At 43.2% G+C, this 25,692-nt stretch overlaps 1 protein-coding gene across 26 annotated transcripts in view; it reads right to left on the bottom strand.

The window, feature by feature from the left end:
- Positions 1-25,692, bottom strand: part of LOC121571839 (focal adhesion kinase 1) — a 162,545-nt gene that overhangs the window by 52,661 nt on the left and 84,192 nt on the right. For all 26 annotated transcript variants that reach the window (XM_041883569.2, XM_041883560.2, XM_041883577.2 and 23 more), the window contains 2 exons: positions 18,211-18,449; positions 9,099-9,265 (listed from right to left, as the gene is read on the bottom strand). In XM_041883569.2, coding sequence (XP_041739503.2) covers positions 9,099-9,265; positions 18,211-18,417 — 374 coding nt within the window. In that variant the 5' untranslated portion in view covers positions 18,418-18,449. The remainder of the gene's footprint in view (positions 1-9,098; positions 9,266-18,210; positions 18,450-25,692) is intronic.

The following is a 25,692-nucleotide window of genomic DNA, read 5'->3' as shown; positions in this document are numbered from 1 at the left end:
CTTCTCAAACACTACAGAAAGCTAACACAATATGATGCCCCGTGACCTTATTAACTCAGCCACTGACTTAAATAACTAGCAAGTTAAACTTTAGAGTCGCCCTAACGCAGAATTCTTTGTTTTTCACGCAGGAAAAAATTATAAAACGCAAAAGAAATATCTTGCTGCGTTTTTTAAATGCAGATCTAAAAAGCTTCTTATTTTAATTTCTGCTCAGCATCAAACTAATTTTGTGCTTCAGTTGCACTTCTCCACTGGGATGAGAATTCCCAAACAGGCATTCTATCAGCAGACAGTGCTCTGACTGATGTGGAGCTTCTTTTCTCTGGTACTTTTCTGGTGTAGCCAGCCTACTGTTCTCAGTAAAATGCAAGATTAACTTGAAGCAAAACATTAGGAAATGTAGCTGGTTACATTCTTTCTATGATATACATTAGCATATTGATGGCCATGCATTGTTTTCTGCAAAAAAATACATTGTGTTTTCATTGTAAGCTCATTTACTTGTGTGGCTGCTAGCCAAATAGCGTTGCACTTCTGTCATCATCTGATGAAAATTAAGCTATTTTCTGCCGAATGTGTTGCACTAATGTATTTTCTGTGAAGGAAAACTATAGTCTCTCTCTCTCTATCCTATGAGACAGCCTGATCAAAGCTGTGAACTCCTCTCCGCTGTGTTCGGCCCGGCTGTGATGAAACAACTCTGCCTGATCCCAGACCTGCCTGGCACGGTGCCACACCATAACTCTCTCTCCCTCTCCCTCCCTCCCTCTGATGGTTCCCCCATCACCCGCTGCCACCACCACCACCTGCCAATCCCCCCCAGTGGCAGTGAGCCGGGAGAATCGCTTAGCGTCTTTAAATCGGCCGCTAGATGCCCGTCACCTTGTTCTATCAGAATAGACATACCCCCTGACAGAACTAATGATGGCTCGCCTCTCTAATCACTAGGCCACCTGCCGTACACACACACACACACACACACACTTATATGAGGAGTCTTGACAGCCAGGCTCAGGACAGAGGGGAAGATAAATGAATAGTTAAATCAAATGGCTGAAACTGAGGAAGAATATCAATATATTAGACTTGTAATAATCGGTTAGTAGCACGTTTAATCCGAGCTGTTACATAAACACAGCTTCATCTTGTTTTATAAAGGTCACTATGGATGGAACCCTGAAAAATATTTAAAAATCTCATCTGAGTTGTGTTCAGTAGGTCACACTGTAGCAAAACATTTTGCAACAGAAAATCAGCGTTCTTATTGGATAAGTTCAGGTTGTATCTCCCCTGTTCCAAATAGTTTTGTGCCAACTGAACAAGACCCAGGCCCTTCAGGTTTCATTTCCTAATAGGTTCAGATTGTTCTAGACCTTCATTCTGTCTGTATCCATGGGTCTTGTCCTTGCAGCTCAAGCCAGGGTCTGCGTCCCAAATGGCACCCTATTCCCTATGGGCCCTGGTCAAAAGTAATGCACTGTGTAGGGAATAGGGTGCCATTTGGAACACAACCCATGATTACATGGAGGCTCGTGATGAGGTGAGGTAGTGGAACTAAACTGATTGAATCATAGCAGTAGTGACAGGCTTCATGTGCACCTTATTGTATTGACAGAATTTTATCCTCACGCGCTGATAGCGGTCATTGGTGACATTGAGAAATGACATTGAGAAATGACATTAGGGACCTCAGTGGTCGATTTATGAGATCCGCTCTACTCCCCTTCCCCTGAGAGGCAATTATCAATGTGACAACACACACAAATATACACACACAAACATTTGAATGCACACACACACACACAAAAACACATCAAAGTTAAAAGAAAACCCCCATTACTTCAGCATGACAACACCTTTAGACAACTCCACAACAGGCCTGTCATTCACACAGGTGGAGGACGAGATAGAAAGACATCTGGGTTAACTACAGGCCAAGTCTGAGGATGACATCATTGACCTGACATGCCATGACAGCTTCCTGGGCGAACACACACACACACACATGCACGCATGCACACACACACACACAAACGTCAAACATATTAGGGCTGTGGGCGGCAGGTAGCCTAGTGGTTAAGAGCATTGGACCATTAACCGAAAGGTCGCTGGTTAAAATCATTGAGCCGACTAGGTGAAAAATCTGCCGATGTGCCCTCGAGCAAGGCAATAAATTATAATTGCTCCTGTAAGTCGCTCTGGATAAGAGTGTCTGCTAAATCACTAAAATGTAAATGTCAAATGTAAAGATACCAGTATCGCAATATTTTTTCCATGGCAAAAATTAAAACACAAAGCAGACCAAATGCTTTGGTCCTTTAAAAACCTGCTGTATGTAAAATATTGTGTTCTATAGCTTGGAAAATAAATAAATGTGACTCTGGATGACAACATAATGATGTGTGTTTCCAACATTAGGGCTGTTTTCCTAAAGAAGTTAAATCTGCTTCATGTTTTGTTTAGTTGACAGGATACTAATGAGTATCGTGATACTGGTATCGTCCCGGCCCTACTACATACGCAGGCACTCACACACACACACAAACGTCACACGGACACAAACACAGGCGCACACACACACGTGTGCAGGGACACACACGGACACACACACAGAGCCCTCAGGGTTTGCTTTTCCCTATTTGAAGAATGTGTGTGTGTGTCACTGATGATCACAGACAGTGTTTCAACATCCCTCACTCCCAGGACAGGAATATTCAGATTACTAAACCAGGCCTGGGGGTATACTGTAGTGAATGTAGGGGAACACTGTTCTGTGCTGTGTGTGGAGTTGAACAATGTTCTGTTCTGTACTGTGTGTGGAGTTGAACAATGTTCTGTTCTGTACTGTGTGTGGAGTTGAACACTGTTCTGTTCTGTACTGTGTGTGGAGTTGAACACTGTTCTGTTCTGTACTGTGTGTGGAGTTGAACAATGTTCTGTTCTGTACTGTGTGTGGAGTTGAACACTGTTATGTGCTGTGTGTGGAGTTGAACAATGTTCTGTTCTGTACTGTGTGTGGAGTTGAACAATGTTCTGTTCTGTACTGTGTGTGGAGTTGAACACTGTTCTGTGCTGTGTGTGGAGTTGAACAATGTTCTGTTCTGTACTGTGTGTGGAGTTGAACAATGTTCTGTTCTGTACTGTGTGTGGAGTTGAACAATGTTCTGTTCTGTACTGTGTGTGGAGTTGAACAATGTTCTGTTCTGTACTGTGTGTGGAGTTGAACACTGTTCTGTTCTGTACTGTGTGTGGAGTTGAACAATGTTCTGTTCTGTACTGTGTGTGGAGTTGAACACTGTTCTGTTCTGTACTGTGTGTGGAGTTGAACACTGTTCTGTTCTGTACTGTGTGTGGAGTTGAACACTGTTCTGTGCTGTGTGTGGAGTTGAACAATGTTCTGTTCTGTACTGTGTGTGGAGTTGAACACTGTTCTGTTCTGTACTGTGTGTGGAGTTGAACAATGTTCTGTTCTGTACTGTGTGTGGAGTTTAACACTGTTCTGTTCTGTGCTGTGTGTGGAGTTTAACACTGTTCTGTTCTGTGCTGTGTGTGGAGTTGAACAATGTTCTGTTCTGTACTGTGTGTGGAGTTGAACAATGTTCTGTTCTGTGTGTGTGTGGAGTTGAACACTGTTCTGTTCTGTGTGTGGAGTTGAACACTGTTCTGTGTGTGGAGTTGAACACTGTTCTGTTCTGTGTGTGGAGTTGAACACTGTTCTGTGTGTGGAGTTGAACACTGTTCTGTTCTGTGTGTGGAGTTGAACACTTCTGTGTGTGGAGTTGAACACTGTTCTGTTCTGTGCTGTGTGTGGAGTGGAACACTGTTCTGTGCTGTGTGTGGAGTTGAACACTGTTCTGTTCTGTACTGTGTGTGGAGTTGAACACTGTTCTGTTCTGTACTGTGTGTGGAGTTGAACACTGTTCTGTTCTGTGCTGTGTGTGGAGTTGAACACTGTTCTGTTCTGTACTGTGTGTGGAGTTGAACACTGTTCTGTTCTGTGTGTGGAGTTGAACACTGTTCTGTGCTGAGCTGTGTGTGGAGTTGAACACAGTTCTGTTCTGTGTGTGGAGTTGAACACTGTTCTGTTCTGTGTGTGGAGTTGAACACTGTTCTGTGCTGGGCTGTGTGTGGAGTTGAACACTGTTCTGTTCTATGTGTGGAGTTGAACACTGTTCTGTTCTGTGTGTGGAGTTGAACACTGTTCTGTGTGTGGAGTTGAACACTGTTCTGTTCTGTGTGTGGAGTTGAACACTGTTCTGTTCTGTGCTGTGTGTGGAGTTGAACACTGTTCTGTTCTGTGTGTGGAGTTGAACACTGTTCTGTTCTGTTCTGTGTGTGGAGTTGAACACTGTTCTGTTCTGTGTGTGGAGTTGAAAACTGTTCTGTTCTGTGTGTGGAGTTGAACACTGTTCTGTGCTGGGCTGTGTGTGGAGTTGAACACTGTTCTGTTCTGTGTGTGGAGTTGAACACTGTTCTGTGCTGGGCTGTGTGTGGAGTTGAACACGGTTCTGTTCTGTGTGTGGAGTTGAAAACTGTTCTGTGCTGGGCTGTGTGTGGAGTTGAACACTGTTCTGTTCTGTGTGTGGAGTTGAACACTGTTCTGTGCTGGGCTGTGTGTGGAGTTGAACACTGTTCTGTTCTGTGTGTGGAGTTGAACACTGTTCTGTGCTGGGCTGTGTGTGGAGTTGAACACTGTTCTGTTCTGTGTGTGGAGTTGAACACTGTTCTGTGCTGGGCTGTGTGTGGAGCTGAACACTGTTCTGTTCTGTGTGTGGAGTTGAACACTGTTCTGTGCTGGGCTGTGTGTGGAGTTGAAAACTGTTCTGTTCTGTGTGTGGAGTTGAAAACTGTTCTGTGCTGGGCTTTGTGTGGAGTTGAACACTGCAGTGCCAGCAGCAGAGTGAGTGAATTTAAGATTTCCACTCGGAGTAGATTCAACAAACCCTTGAGCCATTTCTATGCAGCAACAGAATTTGACGAAGCATACACACAAACTGTGAACTCCTCAGTATGTTTATTGCAGAATACTGAAACAATCTCTCCCACCCTGAGTTCTATCACAAACGAGAGAGAGAGGGAGGAGAGAGAGGGCGGAGAGAGATGGGGGAGGGAGGGAGGGAGGGAGAGAGAGAGAGAGAGGGCGGAGAGAGATGGGGGGAGAGAGAGGGCGGAGAGAGATGGGGGAGGGAGGGAGGAGAGAGAGAGAGAGAGAGAGGGCGGAGAGAGATGGGGGGAGGGAGAGAGAGAGAGAGACTATGACATTTGAAATGTTTTTTATTCTTTTGGAACTTCTGAGTGTAATGTTTACTGTTAATATTTATTGTTAATTTCACTTTTGTTTACTATCTACTTCACTTGCTTTGGCAATGTTAACATACGTTTCCCATGCCAATAAAGCCCTTAAATTGAATTGAATTTAAATTGAGAGAGAGAGAGACTGAAAGACACTTCAAAGAGTGTACAGGTCTCTGAGATGTGAAATCACATCATGATAGAACACAACAGTGTATCCCAGGCAGTGGCACTGCTCCACTCAGAATGAGGGAGAAAAGCCAGACAGTCCTTTGTGAACAGATTTAAGTCAGGATTGTTACCCATCCATAACAGAGCCAAGTAGAGAGAGACGACGAGGCTGTCCCAAATGGCACCATATTCCCTATATAGGCTCTAGTCAAAAGTAGTGCACTATGTAGGGAAAAGGGTGCCATTTGGGTAGCACACACAGACTCCAGGCTCAAAGATAGCCAAAAAAGACCTTAGCCTCCCACTCTTAGGATTAAAGTACTGAGATTCGCAGAGGAACATTTAACAGTAATTCAGGAAAGACTGTAAAATGCCTCAGATGATGATCCAAGTAAGGATGGAAACTTCAGATGTTTATAATGTTCAATTAAATGTTTTCTGAAGTAAAACAGCGTACTACAGTACACAAGCCCTTGAGGCTCTTTAGTGGCTGATACTGAAGCCATGTCCAATTCTGTGTTCGGAATATATTTTATGTGACGGTTACATCTAGCACAATAACATGTTCATCTGAATGTGCTGTAAGAAGCCTATGTCAGGCCAGGAGAATGAATGGCTAAGGAACTCTATTGGCCAATCTCTATAGTGCATTCTTCAAACACTCATAGTATCAATGCCTTGCAAAATTCCTCAAAGATCCTCGACTGACTTCTTCCCTACATAAAAGACACAGCGATGAAGTGTTAACTGTCTTGCCTCTGCTCTCAGGGACATTCAAAGGGTATTTGTGTGCTTAAAGAAAGGTTGTAGACTATCAAATCCGTGAAATGCTTACTTAATGAAATGCCCTTAACCAACAATGCAGTTTTAAGAATCCCCCCCAGTAAAATAACAATAGTAAAATAACAATAGCGAGGCTATATACAGGGGGCACTGGCACAGAGTCAATGTGCGGGGGCACTGGCCAGTCGAGGCAATATGTACATGTAGGTAGAGTTATTTAAGTGACTATGCATAGATAATAAACAGAGAGTAGAAGCGGGGGGGGCAATGCAAATAGTCTGGGTAGCCATTTCATTAGGAGTCATGGCTTGGGGGTAGAAGCTGTTTAGAAGCCTCTTGGACCTAGACTTGGCGCTCCGGTACCGCTTGCCGTGCGGTAGCAGAGAGAACAGTCTATGACTATGGTGGCTGGAGTCTTTGACAATTTTTAGGGCCTTTGACACCGCCTGGTATGCCTGGTATAGAGGTCCTGTATGGCAGGAAGCTTGGCCCCAGTGATGTACTGGGCCGTACGCACTACCCTCTGTAGTGCCTTGCGGTCGGAGGCAGAGCAGTTGCCATACCAGGCAGTGATGCAACCAGTCAGGATGCTCTCGATGGTGCAGCTGTAGAACCTTTTGAGGATCTGAGGACCCATGCCAAATCTTTTCAGTCTCCTAAGGGGGAATAGGTTTTGTCGTGCCCTCTTCACGACTGTCTTGGTGTGCTAGCTCTCAACCTGCTCCACTACAGCCCTGTCGATGAGAATGGGGGTGTGCTCGGTCCTCTTCTTTTTCCTGTAGTCCACAATCATCGCCTTTGTCTCGATCACATTGAGGGAGAGGTTGTTGTCCTGGCACCACACAGCCAGGTTTCTGACCTCCTCCCTATATGCTGTCTCGTCATTGTCGGTGATCAGGCCTACCACTGTTGTGTCATCAGCAAACTTAATGATGGTGTTGGAGTCGTGCCTGGCCATGCAGTCATGAGTGAACAGGGAGTACCGGAGGGGACTGAGCACGCACCCCTGAGGGGCCCCTGTGTTGAGGATCAGCGTGGCGCATGTGTTGTTACCTATCCTTACCACCAGCGGGCGGCCCGTCAGGAAGTCCAGGATCCAATTGCAGGTGTTTAGTCCCAGGGTCCTTAGCTTGGTGATGAGCTTTGAGGGCCCTATGGTGTTGAACACTGAGCTGTAGTCAATGAATAGGTGTTCCTTTTGTCCAGGTGTTAAAGGGCAGTGTGGAGTGCAATAGATATTGCATCATCTGTGGATCTGTTGGGGCAGTATGTAAATTGGAGTGGGTCTAGGGTTTCTGGGATAATGGTGTTGATGTGAGCCATGACCAGCCTTTCAGAGCACTTCATGGCTACAGACGTGAGTGCTACGGGTCGGTAGTCATTTAGGCAGGTTACCTTAGTGTTCTTGGGCACAGGGACTATGGTGGTCTGCTTGAAACATGTTGATATTACAGACTCAGACAGGAAGAGGTTGAAAATGTCAGTGAAGACACTTGCCAGTTGGTCAGTGCATGCTCTGAGTACACGTCCTGGTAATCTGTCTGGCCCTACGGCCTTGTGAATGTTGACCTGTTTAAAAAGGACTTACTCACATCGGCTACGGGGAGCGTGATCACACAGTCGTCCGGAACAGCTGATGCTCTCATGCATGTTTCAGTGTTACTTGCCTCGAAGCGAGCATAGAAGTAATTTAGCTCGTCTGGTAGGCTCGTGTCCCTGGGAAGCTCGTAGCTGTGCTTCCCTTTGTAGTCTGTAATAGTTTGCAAGCCCTGCCACATCCGACGAGCATCGGCGCCGGTGTAGTACGATTCGATCTTAGTCCTGTATTGACGCTTTGCCTGTTTGATGGTTCATCGGAGGGCATAGCGGGATTTCTTATAAGCTTCCGGGTTAGAGTCCCGCTCCTTGAAAGCAGCAGCTCTACCCTTTAGCTCAGTGCGGATGTTGCCTGTAATCCATGGCTTCTGGTTGGGGTATGTACGTACAGTCACTGTGGGGATGACGTCATCGATGCACTTATTGATGAAGACAGTGACTGATGTGGTGTACTCTTCAATGCCATCGGAAGAATCCCGGAACATATTCCAGTCTGTGCTAGCAAAACAGTCCTGTAGCTTAGCATGTGCTTCATCTGACCACTTTTTTATTGACCGAGTCACTGGTGCTTCGTGCTTTAGTTTTTGCTTGTAAGCAGGAATCAGGAGGATTTAATTATGGTCAGATTGGCCAAATGGAGGGCGAGGGAGAGCTTTGTACGCGTCTCTGTGTGCGGAGTAAAGGTGGTCTAGAGTTTTTTCCCTCTGGTTGCACATTTAACATGCTGGTAGATATTAGGTAAAACAGATTTAAGTTTCCTTGCATTAAAGTCCCTGGCCACTAGGAGCATTGCCTCTGGATAAGCATTTTCCTGTCACAGCACTGTCTGATGCAGAAGAAAGAAAGGCATAAAATGCCATCTGTGCGATACCTCACGCTAGAAGCTAAGGATGTGACTCATCTGGCATAACAGCTTTTAATGGACACTAAAAGGTGGGTCTGTGAATCTGTAGATTCCACCCTCGTCGCAGAGCCACCGACTGCCACGTATCTCCATGACAACAAGGGCAGACAGACGTGTTGTCATTGTCTAAGGGCCATTGGTTGCCATTCTCCATTACACACACAGGGGCAAACAGAGACAGTCAGACAGACAGACAAATACACACACCAAGAGACGGACACACTATCAGACAGATACATGCACACAGGGCAAACACATTGGTGCACTCATACACGTACGCGCGCACAGACGTGCGCACACAGACACACACACACACACACACACACACACACACACACAGTCTGCTCACCTCCACTCCTCCTGGGAGCGGTTCTGCTCGTACTTCTCCCTCACGTGGGACACGCCCATATCAGGGTGGAGCCAGTGGACCTGGCCGGACTGGGAGTGGCTGAGGCGCAGACCGAAGCACGCAACGCATTTCACCTTGTGGATGTCCAAGATCTTCTGGATGATCCCCTGTAGAGGTGGAACACAGGAGAGTTGAGTTAAGAGACCAGTGACAAGCCACGGTATGATAGTACAAGGTCATACAGAAGTTATGTAAAGGCAAAGATGTTGAACGTAAAAGGTCCACACAATGCAAGACATTAGAAAAGAAACAGACTCTAATTTTTACTAGAGACAGACAATAAAACACGGTAAACAGAAAGTGGAACCCAGATATTGACTCCTACTAAGAGGTCTGTGGGAGCGATGCTATCTTATCGCCATGGCAGCAGCCAGTCTGCCTAGTGACAGCAGGTAGCCTGTCTGAGGCGATTAATATTATGTATATTAGTGTTGGCTGAGTGGCCAATGAGGGCACCAACCCATACCCTTATCCCCCATCTGACCAGCTCCACAGGAACAATCCGACACTCAAATGGCCACTCAGTCACTCAGTCAGGACCTCCATGTCTCTCTCTGCGACATCCTCTCACTGTCTGTCCGGTTTAACATCAAACCCACAGACCTCACGGACCACTCACGACTTGTCAGCCATGAAGTGGCAACTAGAGTGCCAATAGACTAGCTTATGACTGTAGTCTATGACTGGCCAGACGGATCACTCACGTCTGTTATATTATGCCGTTAGTGCCCACAACACTAGGGCTCCATGTTAAGTCTATGGCTGGCTGGCATGGAGATATTCTGGCCTCGCATGGCTAGGCTGGTGTGCATACTATCACACACTGCCGATCCGATGTGACATTCCAGCCCAAACACTTAAGAGCCATTGCATATTTATGAAGATTGTATTTATGAGGTAAGAGAGAGAGGCTGGCTAGCTGGATCCCCCAGGGTAGGCCCAACAATGTGCCCCAGTTACAGCCTGATGGCGAAGTAATAATAATATAATAATAATATGCCATTTAGCAGACGCTTTTATCCAAAGCGACTTACAGTCATGCGTGCATACTGTAAGTATGCGTGCATACTGTAGTGGCAACAGTGTGGAGGATAACAGAGCATGATCACTGCCTAAGGGGAGAGAAGAAGGAGAGGAGAGGAGGAAGAGAGCAGAGGACAGAGTAGCATAGAGTCCTATTGGGACTGGGAATTCAAAGCTGTCAGCCAGCATTGTTAGGTAATGTACTTTCCAATTTAGGGAGGTCTCTATGCTGCCTTGGGACTGACTTTCTGCTTGTGTAATGGCAAAAGTTTATTTGAGACTGTCCACGGCCAGGACTAAAGGAGAAGGACTAAAGGAACTGGGCTCTTTAGAAGGTCGAAAGAAAGTTAAACAAGAATCCATTCTGCATGGTAGTTCCAGTAACAATGCCCTAGGAACCAGGAGAGCACTGAGAAAATATATTATATGTAACAGTACAGCACCTCTATTTTAGGTTTGTAGGTATATATCTACTAAAGTAACAATGGCTTCATGTGAATTGATGACGGTACCTAGTTATTTTCTCTAACAATGAAGGAAAATCTTCCTGCAGAGATGAGACAGGCTGATAGACCCTCCTTAAGAGTCCAATGGCGAGTGGTGATAAAAGGAAATGCAATATGATCATGTCAAACTTCTCTAACAGAAGATTACTCAGCCAGCTAAGGGCGGCTAAGCTAAAGCCAGTCTCTTATCTCTGTTTCCTAAGGAGCACGCAAATCCCCAATCCTCCATTAAAATGATTAAATATGGGCTTTGGTTAGCTTCTTGAGCTGGTGGTTGGGGCTCCGGGGTGAAGTTTCCCCTCGGTACAGATATAGGATCAGTAGAAGAAGAATATAATGGCTCAACACAGACAGAAGTGTGTAATCTCGCAAGCCATAATCTAAAAGTTTTGTCTGTGAAGAGAGGCTGATGTGAGTGAGCGCAAGAAAAGGTAGAGCCCTCTCTGTCCATCCAGTATTATATCTCAACACAATCTCTAATGTCTTATAATCCAATACTGGATGCTGAATATACTGGATGCCGAAGTTCCCAGGAGGATCGTAGAGAGAGAGAGTCTGAGTAATGGAAAAAATGTATCTTCCCAATTAGGAGAAAAAAAACAATTTGCATACAAATGAATAATTGCCATTTCAAGCCCATTTAAGTCGAAGGTAATTGCCATATGAAGCAAACAAAACCATATTGCTGAAGATCTGCTGGTGATTGACTTGACATGGTTTTGTAGGCGGTAGAATTGACTGAATACAAATGTACTCAATTTCAATGAAGTATGGAGAAATACCACCAGAACCCAGAAATGGAGCCATTAATCATGGGCTCCTAAAATACCAAAATGCAAGGCTACAGCTACAACTTGAGGCTAGCATCAGTCAAACGTCATATTCATCTCCTGCTCGTACCATAGAGCTGGGAAAGTATGAGATATACAGGCTGATTAAAAGCATGCAGTGAATAGGTCTGGTTCCACGATATGGCAAACAAGGCAATGGTAGGGCACCATGTCTTCCTTTGTAAGAAGCAAGATGCACAATATTACACAGCCTTAACCCGAACCCTTTAAAATGTCACATGCCATCTGAATGATTGTTTTGATACGATCTAAAAGCACAGCAGCAGACCTCGGGGGAAAGTAACTTGGAATGGTAGTAGCTGAAACGTAGGCTAAATATCCCAAGTGATGCTTTTAAGGTTAGTGTACTGACAGGTTCGACCTAGAGCTTGAGAGCCAACCTTGAAAAGCATGGTCCTATTCATTAGGCACCAAACAAAAGAAAACCAGCTGGCACAGGGAGAGAGACTACCTGGACTTGTCCAATAAGGAACACTCATTTTCCGTTGCAAAATGTTTTAAAACCATTGCATGCCCTAATAAATACGACCAACATCTGTCCTGTATAATAATTTAGAGCAGAGTTCCCCTTGGCACTTAGCAGGAAACAGACGAAGACGAAGACGAAGAAACTAACGGATTATAGAGACAGAATCAGAATGCTTACATGAACAGCTAGGGAGAGCAATCCAAACGGAGCATGACAAATTCCCCATCACACCACATTAGGCTAAACATGATGACAGCCACATCTATGATGATATGACAGATTATCTCAAACAAACAAGCTAATTTTACTACCCTTTTCTCATTTTTAAGATCCAAAAAGAATAAATCAAATCCCACTGGCACATAGTCATGTGGATTCTTGCAAGCCACAGCATTTCCATGTGTTTGCAATGGAAATAGAAAAGCACAATGGACATGCAAATTAGCCAATTCAAATGCAAACAAACCGTGAACCTCTTATCAAGGTTGTGACATTGCATTGAGTACACAAACCTGGTCTCAGATCATTTCGTATTATTATGTACGTAAACCAAAACACTCCATTTAGAATGATATGTTACATTTGGTATGGTTACATAAAGCAGATGGTTACTTAAAGTAAAAAATGAAAAGAGGGTGGTTGGTCACGGTGGATGGGTGGGCGTATATTGCAAACGTCTAGCAACCCAAAGGTTGCGATTTCAAATCTCATCAAGGACAACTTTAGCATTTGAGCTAATTAGAAACTTTTCAACGACTTACTACTTTTTAGCTACTTTGCATCTACTTAGCATGTTAGCTAACCCTCCCACTAACCTTAACCCTTTAACCTAACTCCTAAACTTAACTCTAACCCCTAGCTAACATTAGCCAGCTAGAAATCGTAACATATCATACGGTTTGCAGACTCGTAACATATTTTACATTTTGCAAATCCGTAACATACAGTGGGGAAAAAAAGTATTTAGTCAGTCACCAATTGTGCAAGTTCTCCCACTTAAAAAGATGAGAGAGGCCTGTAATTTTGATCATAGGTACACGTCAACTATGACAGACAAAATGAGAAAAAAAAATCCAGAAAATCACATTGTAGGATTTTTTATGCATTTATTTGCAAATTATGGTGGAAAATAAGTATTTGGTCAATAACAAGAGTTTCTCAATACTTTGTTATATACCCTTTGTTGGCAATGACACAGGTCAAACGTTTTCTGTAAGTCTTCACAAGGTTTTCACACACTGTTGCTGGTATTTTGGCCCATTCCTCCATGCAGATCTCCTCTAGAGCAGTGATGTTTTGGGGCTGTCGCTGGGCAACACGGACTTTCAACTTCCTCCAAAGATTTTCTATGGGGTTGAGATTGGCTAGGCCACTCCAGGACCTTGAAATGCTTCTTACAAAGCCACTCCTTCGTATTCCGGGCGGTGTGTTTGGGATCATTGTCATGCTGAAAGACCCAGCCACGTTTCATCTTCAATGCCCTTGCTGATGGAAGGAGGTTTTCACTCAAAATCTCACGATACATGGCCCCATTCATTCTTTCCTTTACACGGATCAGTCGTCCTGGTCCCTTTGCAGAAAAACAGCCCCAAAGCATGATGTTTCCACCCCCATGCTTCACAGTAGGTATGGTGTTCTTTGGATGCAACTTTGTCCTCCAAACACGACAAGTTGAGTTTTTACCAAAAAGTTATATTTTGGTTTCATCTGACCATATGACATTCTCCCAATCCTCTTCTGGATCATCCAAATACACTCTAGCAAACTTCAGACGGGCCTGGAAATGTACTGGCTTAAGCAGGGGGACACGTCTGCCACTGCAGGATTTGAGTCCCTGGCGGCGTAGTGTGTTACTGATGGTAGGCTTTGTTACTTTGGTCCCAGCTCTCTGCAGGTCATTCACTAGGTCCCCCCGTGTGGTTCTGGGATTTTTGCTCACCGTTCTTGTGATCATTTTGACCCCACGGGGTGAGATCTTGCGTGGAGCCCCAAATTGAGGGAGATTATTAGTGGTCTTGTATGTCTTCCATTTCCTAATAATTGCTCCCACAGTTGATTTCTTCAATCCAAGCTGCTTACCTATTGCAGATTCAGTCTTCCCAGCCTGATGCAGGTCTACAATTTTGTTTCTGGTGTCCTTTGACAGCTCTTTGGTCTTGGCCATAGTGGAGTTTGGAGTGTGACTGTTTGAGGTTGTGGACAGGTGTCTTTTATACTGATAACAAGTTCAAACAGGTGCCATTAATACAGGTAACGAGTGGAGGACAGAGGAGCCTCTTAATGAATAAGTTACAGGTCTGTGAGAGCCAGAAATCTTGCTTGTTTGTAGGTGACCAAATACTTATTTTCCACCATAATTTGCAAATAAATTCATTAAAAATCCTACAATGTGATTTTCTGGATTTTTCTTTTCTCAATTTGTCTGTCATAGTTGACGTGTACCTATGATGAAAATTACAGGCCTCTCTCATCTTTTTAAGTGGGAGAACTTGCACAGTTGGTGGCTGTATAATATGAATTGTAATTTGTAACATATAATACGAAATGGGTGATGGACATTCACAAATTAATACATACCATACAAAACGTAACGGATTTACTTACAGAATAATACTAAATGCTCTGAGGCCAGATTGAGTACACAGTAAATGAACTACACATACTGAATACAGATGACTAGTAGGCACTAGGTAGATTAAATTACATGTAATTATATGGTGTTATTATTGATACTATTTGTCCTATATGAGCTTTGTGAATGAACAGGATATCTGGAATCCCTATATAGTGCACTACATTTGACCATAGCACTGCACTGTGTAGGGAATAGGGTGCCATTTGGGATGCATCCTATAACTGGGCAGGCAGAGTGCTATTGATGCAGTATGAACAGGATATGTGTGTGTGATGGGATGAGGGGTCCTTGGGGAGCAACTCAGGAGATAGGAACATGATGTTTATTCTGGGATGGAACCAGGAAGCGGATGTGGATCCAATACCTCATCCAGCCCTACAAATCAATACAGGCATCTGCTGACTGCGCTGCTCCATAGGGCTCTGGACAAAAGTAGTGCACTATATAGGGAATAGGGTGCCATTAGGGATGCAGCCCATGTACTATGTCTCAATGGTTTCCTTTCTACAGAAAATAGGAGATCTAGGAGTCAGGATGTTATGTGCCAGGAATCAATTCACAGTTTCACACCACTATAACTGAGACCACTGTCTGTGTCAGTGAGGGCAGGGAGAATGTAGCAAAATGTATTTCTGCAGACCTGTGTTTGCTTAGACTGGTCTCAGATTGGTTTGTGCTGTTTTGCCAACCCTATATGGGATGCGTGACAATGACCAGGGACCGGGCTAGTTTCTTGCTAGCCTCTCTCAGTTCATCTACCTGAGGAGAGACAATGCTGGTCTTATGGTGTCATAATTCACACATGCCTTTAAATGTGTGTCCTATAAACCCTTTCTGAATGGTTTTCTGTAATTAGCCAACTTTGAGGCTTCAGGTGAGACCTAGGCTAACTGCCGCTGAAGACCACAGAGCTAAGGCGCTGCAACGTCAGTTAAAGGTGCAATATGCAGAAATGGCTCTGCCATTTCCTGGTTTAAAACATTATGATAGTTAATTGGGCCCAATTTGGACATTTTCACTTAGGCGTGTACTCACTTTTGTTGCCAGCGGTTTAGACATTAATGGCTGTCTGTTGAGTTATGTTGAGGGGACAGCAAATTTACACTGTTATACAAGCTGTACACTCACTACTTTACATTGTAGCAAAGTGTCATTTCTTCAGTGTTGTCACATGAAAAGATATACTCAAATATTTACAAAAATGTGAGGGGTGTACTCACTTTTGTGAGATACTGTACAACTTCTTAGACTTGTTTTCAATGAGATTGACAGATCTATAACTCACATTTCTAAGTGATTTTGGTCAGGTCGCCCAAAAAGTTACATATTGCAGCTTTAAAAGAGAATCCGCAACATGAACTGATGGAGCCACACATACCTCTCTCTCAGTGAAGGGAGTTGGAGTGCAGTTAGACAGTTGAAGGGTAACCACAAAACAATCACACTATGGTATTCCAATTTGAAAAGCAATGAGGGATTGCACTCTGAACTTTCAGTAACATATAGCAATTGACAAACCAACAACTACACTGCTGAATCACTGCTCTGACGTGCAACATCAATCAATAGTGTCTGTACAGCAGCAGCTATACACTGGGCTCTAACAGCCAAACGACTGCATCCAGTCAATGACTCATGCTCCTTCAGCACAGCAGAGAAACAGACAGAGTCTATATCACCTCTTCATGACTGTATGACAGGTATTTGAAGTAAAACCTGTACACTGATTGGCTCTAGCTCTGATACAGGGTCAGATGCTGTTCTACCCCTCTAATGGTTAAGGTTAGGATTGGGTGTGCGACAATCTGTTTCCAGACCTGTGATTAGTGTCAACTAATGTGTGTGTGTGTGTGGTCACGATACCAGAATTTTTATTTCAATACCGATACCAGGTTTAGTGTCACGATACTCGATACCATCGCGATACTCAATACCAAAACGATACCACAAAAAAACGAGAAGGCATATTAGCCAAAGTCACAGAATGGCACTTGATCCAGACAGATAAGCTACTGCTCTGTTCAATCGTTGGGCATCTTTGAGTTCGATATCATTACATTTGAACATTTTTATGTCAATTATTTTGAGACAGCCATGTAGGCATTAATTGATCAATGATACAATCAATTTGACTTTGTTTTTACCAATCTAACTACAAAACAACATTTAGTTGAATGGTAAATCTGTATTAAAGAGAACATATTTTATTGTACTGATTAACAACATTTGCATAGAAGAAGAAATCACTTATTTTCGAAAAGTGTGCACTGTCTCTTTAAGAAAATAATGATTATTTTGCAAGGCAGAATGTGGCTGTGGAATCTAGTGGAAACCAGACTGGAAGCAAAGGAAGATGAAGAAGTGAATGAGTTTTTGGTGGCGAGGGACACGAAGTGACCTAATACAGTTTTTAGTGCCAGTCAGCTTTGTAATCAGCATATTTTGCGTTATGGTTGGCGTATTATCACAAACAAAGTGCTATTGTAGTGAATTCAGCTCTAAGCTAGCAAGGAAAGTTAGCCTACAATTAAAGCTGGAAGCTACCGGTTTCGTCTTGCATTGTGAAAGTGTTCTAGTCTGTATGGACATTGTTTTGTGAATAGGAATGAACAGTTTCAACATTTCTACATGCCGTGTTGCATACAGACTTGGGCCCGGTTTCCCGATAGCGATGGAACTTAAGGCATCCGCATGGTTCCCATATGAAACAGTTTGTGCATATATTATGATGACATTTTGTGACGTTATTGTTCGTTTTGGCCTTCGGCAAAGTTTTTTTTCAGCTGTTCATGTGCCGAACAGAAGCGTGGGGAAGCCTTTATGCCCTGTTTACTGGACTGAGAGCATAGGATAAGCATAGGATAGGGTTTCACAACGCAAGACAAGATGGAGGAGAGCCAATTCTCAGAGATCTGATTTATTTTGGAGATTGCAAAATATGACCTTTTCATTCAAGACAGGATAAAAATATAGATACCACAGTAGCTAGCAATGGGACAAGATTGTAACTACCAATTGGATATCACGAAATTGTGGAGAAAAAGGGGTAAAAAATGCTGTCATCTCGGTTTTCATTTGAAGCATCTTTTTATACGTTGCTTGCTTGTATTAATTGCAAAGACAATGGCACTTTGTATTTGTAGTCAACTTTGTTCTGAAGTTATCAGTGGTCACAGAGATACAGATAAACCATGTGAATCTATGTTTAGGAGATCTTCTGTGTATAAAGCGGAGGGCAAAAAGCCTCTAACCACACACTTAGCTGTTCTACGAGTGCTGTGACGCAGGCGTTTGATTGCGAGAGTTTTCAAGTGCAACGTTAATAACTATGGTTTTGGGAAATAGCTCGGGGACTTATTGATGCTCCTACAAAGGTTCTAACGATGAACTTAACCTTAAGATGCTTTTGGGAAACCGGGCCCTGATCAATCCTCTCAATCACATGAGCCACATTTGACAGAAGTACCGAATGTAACAAAAACTTTTAGAGTCCTAAAGTTTCGGTATACTGTGCAAAACTACTGTGTGTGTGAGACCCCTGTTGCCATACATTTGCCCTCTGTCTTACCCTGACATCGGTGGCGTCCCCATGGCGGATGTTGCTGGCCCATGTGCTATGCTCGCTATTGCTCTCGAAGTGATGGAAGACCTTCAGGACCCTGTCAGGAGCCCCGGGAGCCCGCTCCGTGGCCGTGGCCGTGCCCGCGCTGAGGCGCGACTTGGCCCCCCCAGCCAGGGCGTGGTTGAGGTTGGGGTCCAGGTAAGCTGTCGCCATGCCTTTGCTGTGCGCTAGGTGTCTGTCATATTCTGTTAGTGGAGAGAGAGAGAGAGAGAAAACAAACATATAATTAGAATTCCTGCTTTACTCGTATAAGGAGATTCAAAATGGCCGACAGTGCTCCCATTATGGCGTCGTTGAATTTAATGGGGATGCCCATTCTACTGATACTAATTCTATGGAAACAACACTGGGTGACAATGGAGTAGAAACATCACAAATCGTCCCTGAAGTATAAACATGGGAAGTCAACATTGTGTCTTGAGAACCTTGATTATAACAACTTTTTGGAATCTGAAGAACATTCTGAGAGCAGCAACGGGCAGTGGGCATAACATACTTCCTCACCGTTCAATGAGCCCCTGACAATGATTTCTTCATGAATAAATTATGCGGAGCGGTGAAAAATGTATCAGCAAGTTGGAGGTGTGAAAAGGGTTCTCATCCATATTGCACGATGCAGCAAGGTGTGACAACATGTAACACATCAGTCTTTCCTTCCTTCGCAAATGGAAAAGTGGCAAAGGAATCTAGGGAAAACATTAACAGCTACTTGGCCCACCACGTCTCACTATAATCTCAATGGTGTATCTGGAAGGGTGAATGCATCTGGAATTATATTATACAAAGAGCAATCTGTGATGGTCAGTCAAACATCTAGGCTCCTGATAGAATGCAGGCTAACAACTAGTGTGGGAGCTGTTGAGTGAATATACTATAACTAGTGTGGGAGCTGTTGAGTGAATATACTATAACTAGTGTGGGAGCTGTTGAGTGAATATACTATAACTAGTGTGGGAGCTGTTGAGTGAATATACTATAACTAGTGTGGGGGCTGTTGGGTGAATATACTATAACTAGTGTAGAACTGTTGGGTGAATATACTATAACTAGTGTAGAACTGTTGGGTGAATATACTATAACTAGTGTGGGAGCTGTTGAGTGAATATACTATAACTAGTGTGGGGGCTGTTGGGTGAATATACTATAACTAGTGTAGAACTGTTGGGTGAATATACTATAACTAGTGTGGGAGCTGTTGAGTGAATATACTATAACTAGTGTGGGGGCTGTTGGGTGAATATACTATAACTAGTGTAGAACTGTTGGGTGAATATACTATAACTAGTGTACAACTGTTGAGTGAATATACTATAACTAGTGTGGGAGCTGTTGAGTGAATATACAGTGGGGAAAAAAAGTATTTAGTCAGCCACCAATTGTGCAAGTTCTCCCACTTAAAAAGATGAGAGAGGCCTGTAATTTTCATCATAGGTACACGTCAACTATGACAGACAAATTGAGAAAAAAAATCAGAAAAATCACATTGTAGGATTTTTTAATGAATTTATTTGCAAATTATGGTGGAAAATAAGTATTTGGTCACCTACAAACAAGCAAGATTTCTGGCTCTCACAGACCTGTAACTTCTTCTTTAAGAGGCTCCTCTGTCCTCCACTTGTTACCTGTATTAATCGGCACCTGTTTGAACTTGTTATCAGTATAAAAGACACCTGTCCACAACCTCAAACAGTCACACTCCAAACTCCACTATGGCCAAGACCAAAGAGCTGTCAAAGAACACCAGAAACAAAATTGTAGACCTGCACCGAGGCTGGGGAAGACTGAATCTGCAATAGGTAAGCAGCTTGGTTTGAAGAAATCAACTGTGGGAGCAATTATTAGGAAATGGAAGACATACAAGACCACTGATAATCTCCCTCGATCTGGGGCTCCATGCAAGATCTCACCCCGTGGGGGTCAAAATTATCACAAGAATGGTGAGCAAAAATCCCAGAACCACACAGGGGGACCTAGTGAATGACCTGCAGAGAGCTGGGACCAAAGTAACAAAGCCTACCATCAGTAACACACTACGCTAGACGTGTCCCCTTGCTTAAGCCAGTACATGTCCAGGCCCGTCTGAAGTTTGCTAGAGTGCATTTGGATGATCCAGAAGAGGATTGGGAGAATGTCATATGGTCAGATGAAACCAAAATAGAACTTTTGGTAAAAACTCAACTCGTCGTGTTTGGAGGACAAAGAATGCCGAGTTGCATCCAAAGAACACCATACCTACTGTGAAGCATCGGGGGTGGAAACATCATGCTTTGGGGCTGTTTTTTCTGCAAAGGGACCAGGGCGACTGATCCGTATAAAGGAAAGAATGAATGGGGCCATGTATCATGAGATTTTGAGTGAAAACCTCCTTCCATCAGCAAGGGCATTGAAGATGAAAGTGGCTGGTCCTTCCAGAACTATCCAAACTAGTGCCTAGAACTGTTGTGTGAATATACTATAACTAGTGTGGAGCCAAGTTCCGAGAATATACTATAACTAGTGTGGAACTGTTGGGTGAATATACTATAACTAGTGTGGAGCTGTTGGGTGTCATAATATACTATAACTAGTGTAGAACTGTTGGGTGAATATACTATATCACCTAGTGTGGAGCTGTTGAGGAATATACTATAACTAGTGTGGGGCTGTTGGGTGAATATACTATAACTAGTTAGAACTGTTGGGTGAATATTACTATAACTAGTGTGGGAGCTGTTGAGTGAATATACTATAACTAGTGTGGGAGCTGTTGGGTGAATATACTATAACTAGTGTGGGGGCTGTTGGGTGAATATACTATAACTAGTGTAGAACTGTTGGGTGAATATACTATAACTAGTGTAGAACTGTTGGGTGAATATACTATAACTAGTGTGGGAGCTGTTGGGTGAATATACTATAACTAGTGTGGGGGCTGTTGGGTGAATATACTATAACTAGTGTAGAACTGTTGGGTGAATATACTATAACTAGTGTAGAACTGTTGTGTGAATATACTATAACTAGTGTGGGAGCTGTTGGGTGAATATACTATAACTAGTGTAGAACTGTTGGGTGAATATACTATAACTAGTGTGGGAGCTGTTGGGTGAATATACTATAACTAGTGTAGAACTGTTGGGTGAATATACTATAACTAGTGTGGGAGCTGTTGGGTGAATATACTATAACTAGTGTGGGGGCTATTGGGTGAATATACTATAACTCGTGTAGAACTGTTGGGTGAATATACTATAACTAGTGTAGAACTGTTGGGTGAATATACTATAACTAGGGTAGAACTGTTGGGTGAATATACTATAACTAGTGTGGGGGCTGTTGGGTGAATATACTATAACTAGTGTAGAACTGTTGGGTGAATATACTATAACTAGTGTGGGGGCTGTTGGGTGAATATACTATAACTACTGTGGATCTGTTGGGTGAATATACTATAACTAGTGTGGGAGCTGTTGGGTGAATATACTATAACTAGCGTGGGGGCTATTGGGTGAATATACTATAACTAGTGTAGAACTGTTGGGTGAATATACTATAACTAGTGTAGAACTGTTGGGTGAATATACTATAACTAGTGTGGATATGTTGGGTGAATATACTATAACTAGTGTGGGGGCTGTTGGGTGAATATACTATAACTAGTGTGGATCTGTTGGGTGAATATACTATAACTAGCGTGGGGGCTATTGGGTGAATATACTATAACTAGTGTAGAACTGTTGGGTGAATATACTATAACTAGTGTAGAACTGTTGGGTGAATATACTATAACTAGTGTGGATATGTTGGGTGAATATACTATAACTAGTGTGGGGGCTGTTGGGTGAATATACTATAACTAGTGTGGATCTGTTGGGTGAATATACTATAACTAGCGTGGGGGCTATTGGGTGAATATACTATAACTAGTGTAGAACTGTTGGGTGAATATACTATAACTAGTGTGGATCTGTTGGGTGAATATACTATAACTAGCGTGGGGGCTATTGGGTGAATATACTATAACTAGTGTAGAACTGTTGGGTGAATATACTATAACTAGTGTAGAACTGTTGGGTGAATATACTATAACTAGTGTGGATATGTTGGGTGAATATACTATAACTAGTGTGGGGGCTGTTGGGTGAATATACTATAACTAGTGTGGGAGCTGTTGGGTGAATATACTATAACTAGCGTGGGGGCTATTGGGTGAATATACTATAACTAGTGTGGATATGTTGGGTGAATATACTATAACTAGTGTGGGGGCTGTTGGGTGAATATACTATAACTAGTGTAGAACTGTTGGGTGAATATACTATAACTAGTGTAGAACTGTTGGGTGAATATACTATAACTAGCGTGGGGGCTATTGGGTGAATATACTATAACTAGTGTGGATATGTTGGGTGAATATACTATAACTAGTGTGGGGGCTGTTGGGTGAATATACTATAACTAGTGTAGAACTGTTGGGTGAATATACTATAACTAGTGTAGAACTGTTGGGTGAATATACTATAACTAGTGTAGAACTGTTGGGTGAATATACTATAACTAGTGTAGAACTGTTGGGTGAATATACTATAACTAGTGTAGAACTGTTGGGTGAATATACTATAACTAGTGTAGAACTGTTGGGTGAATATACTATAACTAGTGTAGAACTGTTGGGTGAATATACTATAACTAGTGTAGAACTGTTGGGTGAATATAATATAACTAGTGTAGAACTGTTGGGTGAATATACTATAACTAGTGTAGAACTGTTGGGTGAATATACTATAACTAGTGTAGAACTGTTGGGTGAATATACTATAACTAGTGTAGAACTGTTGGGTGAATATAATATAACTAGTGTAGAACTGTTGGGTGAATATACTATAACTAGTGTGGAACTGTTGGGTGAATATACTACATGCATTCATTCAGCTTGTGTCAGCAGCACTGTTCCCTCTATGTGGAAAAGCCCAAAATAACCTCCCCTTGTAGAAGTTAGAGTGGTAGCATCCCAAACAGCACCCTTTTGCATGTCGCACTACTTTTGACCAGGGCCCATAGGGCTATGGCCAAAAGTAGTGCACTATATAGGGAATAGGGTTCCATTTCGGATGCACACAGTGACTAAGCACAGAAAATGATGGAAAACAGGCTACTTTAACTGTATTTGGCCTACAATGAAATGCCACAAATATGGGGTTTAGCTTGTGAGCTTTAAAGACATGGTCTGGAGAATTAAAAGACGTGTTCCAAAAACACTTAACAACATAACTGTAATGGATACAAGGCTTGGCAGCAGTGCAGTCAATTTGAGAACAGAGCATTGCAACACAGCGCTGGCTACAGTACGAACTCAAGGTTAAAGCAGGGGCGCCTAAAGTGCACTGCTTACATTTTTTCATACAGGCGTACACAGAGCCAATGGCTCTAGTCAACAGCAAGTCAGAGACAGGCAGTGTGCACTGCAGTGCTGACTGAAACTGCTCAAACTGCTCTTTGTAATCAGTGAATCTCCCGGTCTGAGCTGGGGTCTGGCCCGTGGCTTCAGCCGGGGTAAACACACACACACACGCATGGCTGGGCTGTCAGATGCCCGGCCAGTATCAAATCAACACACATGCCAAGCTGTGCAGCTCTCTCCCGAGGGGCCAGGGTGTGTGTGCATGTGTGCACTATGGGGCATCACTACTACATTCCTGTTGGTCATCTGGGAGCCCTGGGCCCTGCTGGCAAGTGTGTTCAGTTTGTCCATGTTATTAACAGACAGATTAGATGTATGTCTACAACCAGTGAACAGGAGGACAGAACACACCCCTGTGGTGAGGCGCCGCACCACGGGGAGAGACCAGTATGGTAACACACGCATTCAGCTGCACACACAGAGGATGGTGGTTAGCGCTGGGGTTTTTGCTTGCCAGAAGATGTTTAAACTGCCACCTTGGTCTGACCATTAGCTGGCCTAAAATAGAAGTGTCTCTCCAGATGGGTCCACCTGCACTGCATGCACTCAGTCACACATGGACTAATACACACACACACACACACACACACACAGTGAAAATAAACAGTCGACCGCTGTGTCCAGCCGCTAATATACAGTGCAATAGTGATGCCAAATACCCCAGCCAGTTTAATCACATCAAATCAAATTATATTTGTCATATGCGCCGAACACAACAGGTGTAGACCTTACCGTGAAATGCTTACTTACAAGACCTTAACCAACAATGCAGTTCAAGAAAGAGTTAAGAAAATACTTACTAAATAAACTAAATTAAAACAAAATGTAAACAAATAAAAAGTAACAATAATGAGGCTACAGTTGAAGTCAGAAGTTTACATACACTTAGGTTGGAGTCAATAAAACTCATTTTTCAACCACTCCACAAATTTCCAAACGCCTGAAGGTACCACGTTCATCTGTACAAACAATAGTATGCAAGTATAAACACCATGGGACCACGCAGCCGTCATACCACTCAGGAAGGAGACGCGTTCTGTCTCCTAGAGATTAACGTACTTTGGTGCGAAAAGTGCTAATCAATCCCAGAACAACAGCAAAGGACCTTGTGAAGATGCTGGAGGAAACAGGTACAAAAGTATCTATATCCACAGTCAAACGAGTCCTATATCGACATTATCTGAAAGGCTGCTCAGCAAGGATGAAGCCACTGCTCCAAAACCACCATTAAAAAGCCCGACTACGGTATGCAACTGCACATGGGGACAAAGTTCGTACTTTTTGGAGAAATGTCCTCTGGTCTGATGAAACAAAAATATAACTGTTTGGCCATAATGACCATCGTTATGTTTGGAAGAAAAACAGGGTTGCTTGCAAGCTGAAGAACACCATCCCAACCGTGAAGCAGGGTGGCAGCATCATGCTGTGGGTGTGCTTTGCTGCAGGAGGGTCTGGTGCACTTCACAAAATAGATGGCATCATGAGGAAGGAAAATTATGTGGATATATTGAAGTTAAAGCTTGGTCGCAAATGGGTCTTCCAAATGGACAATGACCCCAAGCATACTTCCAAAATTGTGGCAAAATGGCTTAAGGACAACAAAGTCAAGGTATTGGAGTGGCCATCACAAAGCCCTGACCTCAATCCTATAGAAAATGTGTGGGCAGAACTGAAAAAGCGTGTGCGAGCAAGGAGGCCTACAAACCTGACTCAGTTACACCAGCTCTGTCAGGAGGAATGGGCCAAAATTCAACCAACTTATTGTGGGAAGCTTGTGGAAGGCTACCCTAAACGTTTGACCCAAGTTAAACAATTTAAAGGCAATGCTACCAAATACTAATTGAGTGTATGTAAACTTCTGACCCACTGGGAATGTGATGAAAGAAATACAAGCAGAAATAAACCATTCTCTCTACTATTATTCTGACATTTCACATCCCAACTGACCTAAGACAGGGAATTTTTACTATGATTAAATGTCAGGAATT

This window comes from Coregonus clupeaformis, chromosome 8, assembly GCF_020615455.1.
Source record: "Coregonus clupeaformis isolate EN_2021a chromosome 8, ASM2061545v1, whole genome shotgun sequence".
NCBI lineage: Eukaryota > Metazoa > Chordata > Actinopteri > Salmoniformes > Salmonidae > Coregonus > Coregonus clupeaformis.
The sequence above is the reverse complement of the archived record's forward strand: the minus strand, read 5'-3'. Positions and strand labels throughout refer to the sequence as shown.